Raw genomic sequence first — 8,019 nt, forward strand, 5'->3', positions numbered from 1 at the left:
ACCTGAGTGCAAAAATGGAGGTTCTAGACCCTTCCAGAGCTGAGATATCGAAACTCAAAATTTCAACCCGAAAAAAAAAACGAAAGGGGTACCACTGTCGTTTTTTTTGGGGGGGGGGTCGAAAAATTAAGTTACTCCAATCTTCTCAAAACTCTGCATTCTTATAGAGGGTCATGAGACTTAGACCCGAGTGCAAAAATGGAGGCTCTAGACCCTTCCAGAGCTGAGATATCGAAACTCAAAATTTCAACCCGAAAAAAAAACCCGAAAGGGGTACCACTGCCGTTTTTGGGGGGGGTCGAAAAATTAAGTTTCTCCAATCTTCTCAAAACGCTGCATTCTGATAGAGGGCCATGAGACTTAGACCTGAGTGCAAAAATGGAGGCTCTAGACCCTTCCAGAGCTGAGATATCGTAACTCAAAATTTCAACCCGAAAAAAAAAAACGAAAGGGGTACCACTGTCGTTTTTTTTGGGGGGGGGGTCGAAAAATTAAGTTACTCCAATCTTCTCAAAACTCTGCATTCTGATAGAGGGTCATGAGACTTAGACCCGAGTGCAAAAATGGAGGCTCTAGACCCTTCCAGAGCTGAGATATCGAAACTCAAAATTTCAACCCAAAAAAAAAAAACGAAAGGGGTACCACTGTCGTTTTTTTTTTTTTTTTTTTTGGGCGAGAAATTAAGTTTCTCCAATCTTCTCAAAAATCTGCATTCTGATAGAGGGCAGTGAGACTTAGACCTGAGTGCAAAAATGGAGGCTCTAGACCCTTCCAGAGCTGAGATATCGAAACTCAAAATTTCAACCCGAAAAAAAAAACGAAAGGGGTACCACTGCCATTTTTTGGGGGGGGTCGAAAAATTAAGTTTCTCCAATCTTCTCAAAACTCTGCATTCTTATAGAGGGTCATGAGACTTAGATCTGAGTGCAAAAATGGAGGCTCTAGACCCTTCCAGAGCTGAGATATCGAAACTCAAAATTTCAACCCGAAAAAAAAAACCGAAAGGGGTACCACTGTCGTTTTTTTTTTGGGGGGTCGAAAAATTACGTTTCTCCAATCTTCTCAAAACTCTGAATTCTGATAGAGGGTCATGAGACTTAGACCTGAGTGCAAAAATGGAGTCTCTAGACCTTTCCCGAGCTGAGATATTGAGATCCCATGTGGCATTTATGCCATTATAAAAATAGTGGGTTCGTGGACGGGGGAATTATGGGATCTCAATATCTCAGCTCAGGAAGGGTCTAGAGACTCCATTTTTGTACTCAGGTCTAAGTCTCATGGCCCTCTATCAGAATCCAGAGTTTTGAGAAGATTCGAGAAACTTCATTTTTCGCACCGAAAAGACTTAGACCTGAGTGAGACTTAAACCTGAGTGCAAAAATCCAGTGAACTTAATTTTTCGCACCTAAAAAACGACAGGGGTATCCCTGTCTTTTTTTTTTTTTCTGTATGAAAAATTAAGTTTCTCCAATCTTCTCAAAACTCTGGATTCTGATAGAGGGCCATGAGACTTAGACCTGAGTGCAAAATCTATCAGAAGCCATAGCTTCAAAAAGATCAGAGAAACTTTTTTTTTTACGAAATTTCCATATCTCCTTATGGAGGCCATGTAAACATGTGCTTCATAAGAAGATAGTTCTCCTCACTGGAAACTATTAAATCGAATAAGTAAACTGATGCCATTGTGTTCATTTTGAATGCCAAATACAATATAGATAAAGTGAAGTTTGGTTTGCACTTTTGATCAACAGATCTTAAACTGATTCTTAAATTTGTAATTCCACAGTTATTAGGACGTTGCTATCTTTTAATAATTTTCCTCATGATTGTTTTCTGCTAAACAGCGCAAGGGTGTGAAGCCCACCAGTGTACGTGTAATCTCCGCTGTCTTCTCCATCCTGGTTGGCTGCTTAGTCTTCATTGCCACGCCGACCATGGTGTTTCAGGAAGTAGAGAGCTGGAGCTTGTTGGAAGCAGTATACTTTGTCGTGATCACTCTTACCACAGTGGGCTTTGGAGACTATGTGGCAGGTGCACAGATAATTATCATGTCTACATACAATAATCATTACATATTATTTAGTTTACTATGTCATGTGAGTTTATGGTAATTCTGTTAAAGAACTCAAGATTGTATTACGCCTGGAACTGCAGGATGTTTTGTGGTCCAGACAGCATTGACGTTGCAGACATTTATAGCATCGAATGATCTGTGTTTTAGAGCCATAGACACTAATTGTAATAGCTGTAACATTAGACCAGTGCATGCACTAATCTTTTATCTGTGAGAATCGTTTGAGATGTCATTTAACAGACATCTCAACATTTTCTTTATAAAGGAAGTTACATTCGCTCCATTTAAATTCAATGTTCCCTGTATAACTTTTATGTGATTCAACAATCAAACTACTGTAAAATTTTCAGTTTTTTTCATGTCTTTTGATGTCCTTAAAATGTAGTCAGAATTTTGTCGTGCCATATTCAAGTCCATTTTCTGTTTTAGTGACTAAATTATCCTATTTTTAAGTCAATGATAATGAGGCCTCAAACTGTAACAGATTTACATTCATGTGGTAATTGAGAGCATCCAATATTCATTTTTTAAGAAATTAATACATTAATTCAGCAAGTATTAATTAAATTGATCAAATGTGACAGTAAATAAAAGTATAACGTTAAAAAAAGTATCCTAAAGTATCCTAAAGTATTTAAGTATCCTAAAAAAAGTATCGTCTCCACAAAAATATTAAGCATTATTATTATTATTTACATTGATAACAATAAGAAATGTTTCTTGAGCATCAAATCAGCATATTAGGATGTTTCTGAAGGATCATGTGACACTTCAGAATGGAAATTTAAATTTTATTTTTTATATATTTTTTATTTTTATTTTACATATATTCAAATATAAAGAAGCTGTTTAAACGTATTTCACAATATTACCATTTTAATTGTATTTTTGATCAAATTGGTGAGCAGAAGAGACTTCTTTCAAAAGCATTAAAAAAAGTCTTCCCAACCTCAAACTTTTGAATGGTAGTGTATTTTCTTGGTAGATCTTACCTTGTATTTAACTCAGAATATAGTGCTTTGCTCATGAGCACTAAGGTGATTAATCACAGCCCTGAGTCATTACCTTTCTCTTTCCTCTACTCCAGAGAGCAGAAGAGATGGAAGACCCCTGTACAAACCATTGGTGTGGTTGTGGATCGTGTTTGGTCTGGCGTATTTTGCATCCATCCTCAATATGATTGGGAACTGGCTTAGAGTGCTGTCAAAGAAGACGCGTGCAGAGGTGAGACCGTGAGAATGAACAATGAATTTATCCATTTCAGTTTTTCCACACTGGTCTATTAAATGTTGATCTGAAAATGTTGGTCTTTTTCTGTCTACTGTATAAAAAAAAATTATAATAAAATAAAAAAAAATCAGTAGACCAATTTGAGTCAGTTAGGCTGCCTGCATCCCAATTTGCACATTAATCATATGTGATCATATGTCATTAATCATAATCACTACAGTTAGTAAAAAAAAAAGAAATTAATATTTTTTCATCAAGGATGCAGTAAACTGATCAAAAGTTACAGTAAACACATTTAAATGTTACAAAAGATTTCTGTTTCAAATATATGCTGTTCTTTTGAACTTTCTATTCATCAAAGAATTCTGAAGAAAAAAAAATGATCACGTTTTCCACAAAACCTATTAAGCAACACAACTGTTTTCAACATTGATAATTATCAGAAATGTTTAGCATTTGATTTAGCATTAATTTTGATTTAGCATTAAGCTTTGTATTAGTAGAAAACCTGTAGTATTTTTTTGTCTGGAAAAATTATCCACTAACGCAAAAATCATCATTTTGCATCATCTGAGGATTTTTTTGGCCAGAGGCTAAAGACTACAGTCAGTAGTAGCGTCTGTCCCGCATGTTCTCAACCCGCCCATAGAGGGTGGATCTCACTCACAGATTGGACACATAGTGTCAGACATCTTTTTTGGAAGCTAAGCTAGTAGGCTCTTGTTCTGTGGAGAAAGCTGAGTAGTAGGGGTTACCATCCTCTTTTTCCCGGACACCCGTCGATGTTTGGGATTCAGCTTTTGCTTTCTGCAGTCACCATTCATTGTTTACATGCACACCTTTTGTTTCAATCTAACTGAATTCCTTCTGATTGGTGAATCTGAATGGAGTGTTTACATGAACGCTAAACAAGGATGGGTTGATGTGCACTGCGTTTTAACATCGCTAAGAAAATTCCCGCTCCTCCGTGAGAGATACGAGACCGGTGCGTCTCACAGGTGTCGCTCAGCGGTAATCACGCCACCGGCCTCGCGCCGTTCTCCCGCGGCCCTCACTCGTCCCGCTCGCCATAGTAAACATGATGAACGGCGACTGTAGAACGCAAAAGCCGAATCCCGGACATTTTGGCGATCTCAACACATTTTGGGGCAGACTCATCATAGAGACTCACTAGTAGCCTAGACTTGTTGTTTAACTACTGCGCTCTGTTACCGGTAGGCATGTGTAACCCCTCACACTCGGGTCCAACTCGACCCGCTCCGAGCGGGCCTCGAACCCGGGTCTCCGGCATGAGATTCAGGCGCGCTAACAAGGAGGCTAAAGACTGCAGCCTCTATCGTCTGTCGCTAGAGCGTCTATCGAGATCGGGGAGTGAGGTTTACTCGCACAGCAACTACTAGCTGGCCTCCGTTACACATGGCCTCCTAGGGCAGCGAAGCAAGTACATTCTGGGAGTTGTTGTCTTTCATCCACATAAGCCAAAATACATCTTCTGGCTTTTCTCAGTCTAGAAAGCTCCAAATTCAAAAAATAATTTCACATTTCTTCTTCTACATAAATGACACATTTTAAATAGACATTCATCTTTCCAGAGGTGGAGTATCCCTTTAATGGTAATATTTTTCTCTTCTAGATGGAGGAGCTGAGAGCTCATGCCACAGACTGGACTCAGAACATCCAGAACATGTCCATGGACTTCCGTATTCCAGTGCCACTGGATCTCAACGACCCCTTTCAGCTCCAACGGAGACGCAGAAGAAAGCGCCACCGCCATCATCGCCGCCCGAGACTGAGCGCGGCAGGACTGGCTCATGGAATCTCCCTCGATGCCGATGTTATCAGAGAGAACGGACATCTGATCCTCGGGTGGCCGTCGTACAAATATACCCCAGCGTCTGATACCAGGTCTGAAGTGCTGTCCCCATCCAGGTCGTGGTATAGGTTAGACGGGGCGTATGAGATGAGACCAGGATCGAGGCTGACCGTTGGACCTGAGTCAAGATCCATCTCACGGGTAGACCTGAAACCACCATCGAGACCCGGGTCCAGAGCCATGTCCACGTCCCCTTCAAAATCCGAATCAGGATCAGTCTCTGAATCCGAGACCCCATCAGAATCCTGGTCAGAATGCGAGTCCAATTCCCCTAACTCAGAGGACCTGGAATCTGGAGCCGAGGGGTCTCAGAGGTCACTGGAAAGTTGTAAGAATGTTCCTGTCATTGTGGTTGACAACTGCAGTCCGCCCCGTCCCTCCCTTCTGGACTTTTTTGGCGAGAACTTGGCTTACATCGACGAGTCTTCAGACGCTCTTAGCGATCGTGTCAAACCAGCCGGACAGAACCGCCAACGCAAACCCAAGAGGAGGAGTATGACGAGACAAATTCCCCGCTCGCATTCTGTTGGACTACAGAAGGAGATCAGTAGTGAACTACAACCCCCAGCACACACCCCGGCCCCTCCACCTCAGACCTGAGAAATGAACATTTGGCCAAGGGCTCTTTGCTTCACACATCACAGTTTAAGATGCAAAGCATAACTGATGCAGACTATCATAAATACACATGTAAATATAGCTTAAATTAAAATATTTCACAGACAAACACAAAGAGATTTTGTTCAGAATAGCAAACTGTTTCTGCAGTGTTTAAACCACTGTTCAAAAGTTTGGGGTCATTTTGATTAAATGTGAGAGCTTTCTGTGCCTCCATTGACAGCTACGCAACTACCACTTTGTTTGTCGCTTCAAAAAGTTCATAAAGAGATCGTAAAACTAATCCATATGAATTGATATGAATTTAGAAGCCTAAATTCTGTTCATCATATAAAGCGATCGAGTCTCTTCAGAAAATTTGGACTAAATCGCTCAATTCATATGGATTCGTTTTATGAACTTCTTGAAGCGTCAAAGTGGTAGTTGCGTAGCTGTCAATGGAGGGACAGAAAGCTCTCAGATTTCATTTCAAATATCTTCATTTGAGTTCCGAAGATGAACGAGAGTCTCGCGGGTTTGGAACGACATGAGGGTGAGTAGCCTAACTAATTTGAGTAGTCTAACTAACCGAATTTTCATTTTTGGGTTAACTATCCCTTTAAGACACTATCACATTGATCATTTGTCACATTTTAGTCATTTAAATATTTAATAAAAAAATCACTATAAATTGTTTGTAAATGTAATATGCTAGTTTTCCGCTTTTTAACCAAAACTCAATGTCAATATATTAAGGAGAGTTTTTTTAAGTGCCAGCCATGCCTACTCTGCATTTATACAGTTATACAAATTCCACTTTTTATAATTTGCATGATATAGGCAACTCTGCATCTTATATCAAAATGTCACTATTTGCTCAGATTATTGAAATGTCATTTTATTTTTGTGCCAAAGAATTTATAGGTTATAGCTTTATTGTCATGAATACAAAAACACAGTTGTGGTTGTTGAGTGATGCTTTCTATTTTTTTGACAACTGTCTACAATGGACAACTTTTATTGTTATTATTATTAATAATAATCATATATTTGCAGAGAGAACAGCTGTTTATGAAGGGCCAATGAAAAGATGTTTTTGGTTAGAGGATGTAGTTACAACATCTACCAGCAGGGGCTTACGGTACAATAGTATCCATCTGCTGGATATATCTCAGTTAGTATTGAAGCACAGACACATTTAGTAGGCGCCCTCTTGTGGTTATCTGATATGGGCTAATCAGTTTTCTCAAGTTGTATCCTGCCTAGGCGCAACACAGCTTAATTCATTCAGATGTTTGTACAAATGTTCATTTATTGTGGCTTAACATTCGCACATGCACTCTGAACACAATGTTTACCTTCCCAGAGCAGACATTTACACCTATCCAAATATATTTTACAGCATGCACACAGACAAAACGTTTACAAAAAGAAACAATTTCGATGGTGGAGTTTCACAGCAGGAGCTAGATGAGATTTTAAATGCCCTTGGTGTGGGAAGACGAGGCGAATGAGAGAGGGAGCGAGTAACGATATGTCCTAGCGTGAGACCGCTCCAGGAATGGCTTTTGTAAGGCCCAGGCTGTGGGGATAAATGCCGGTTGCAGAGTAAAGGGGGTATTTAGAGGGAAGAGGACAAACAAATGGTGGCGGTGAGGAGCTTTTCCGCAGGCCCCGCCTAACACAACTTCTACATCCCTATGCTACATCCACAACATTGATGTCTCAAACCGGAAGCTGTTTAGTAACGCTGGAACGTAACCCAAGCACGACGGTGTGAAGCAAAATGTGTGGTGTGGGAAAACACAAAGTTTAGTATATGTTATATGTATAGTATATGTATTTAGTATATGTTTAGTTAATGAAAAATCAGATATGTGATTATGTTCAATATAATTAATCATAATGGAGAAACTGAATAAAATACAGCTCTGCAATTACAAAATGTGTATCATCTGTGGAAGGATCTCTTTGGCCATGTCCACACGGACACGGGTATTTTTATAACCGTGACTTTTTTTTTTTTACACGGTTCTGCCGTTCATCCACATGGAAATGCAGTATCAGGACACTGGAACCAAACATTTTTGAAAACCCCTGCCAGGGTGAGAATTTTCTGAAACGCCGGTTGCAGTGTTGTCGTGTAGACAGCAAAACCGGAGTTTTTGCACCGCTAACTGCTTCTGATTGGCTAACGTGGCTTTATGGTTAGGTTTATATCGCCGCCTGCTGGTGTTGCATGCTC

General features: G+C 39.9%; 1 protein-coding gene across 1 annotated transcript in view; it reads left to right on the forward strand.

Annotated features, from left to right (window-relative positions):
• LOC120460816 (potassium channel subfamily K member 4) overlaps positions 1-7,713 on the forward strand; it is a 110,977-nt gene extending 103,264 nt beyond the window's left edge. Inside the window, exons 6-8 of the mRNA XM_039648781.2 lie at positions 1,845-2,031; positions 3,162-3,298; positions 4,938-7,713. Coding sequence (XP_039504715.2) covers positions 1,845-2,031; positions 3,162-3,298; positions 4,938-5,777 — 1,164 coding nt within the window. The 3' untranslated portion in view covers positions 5,778-7,713. The remainder of the gene's footprint in view (positions 1-1,844; positions 2,032-3,161; positions 3,299-4,937) is intronic.
• Positions 7,714-8,019: the final 306 nt, after the last annotated feature.

This window comes from Pimephales promelas, chromosome 9 (assembly GCF_988280905.1).
Source record: "Pimephales promelas chromosome 9, fPimPro1.hap1.1, whole genome shotgun sequence".
Lineage (NCBI taxonomy): Eukaryota > Metazoa > Chordata > Actinopteri > Cypriniformes > Leuciscidae > Pimephales > Pimephales promelas.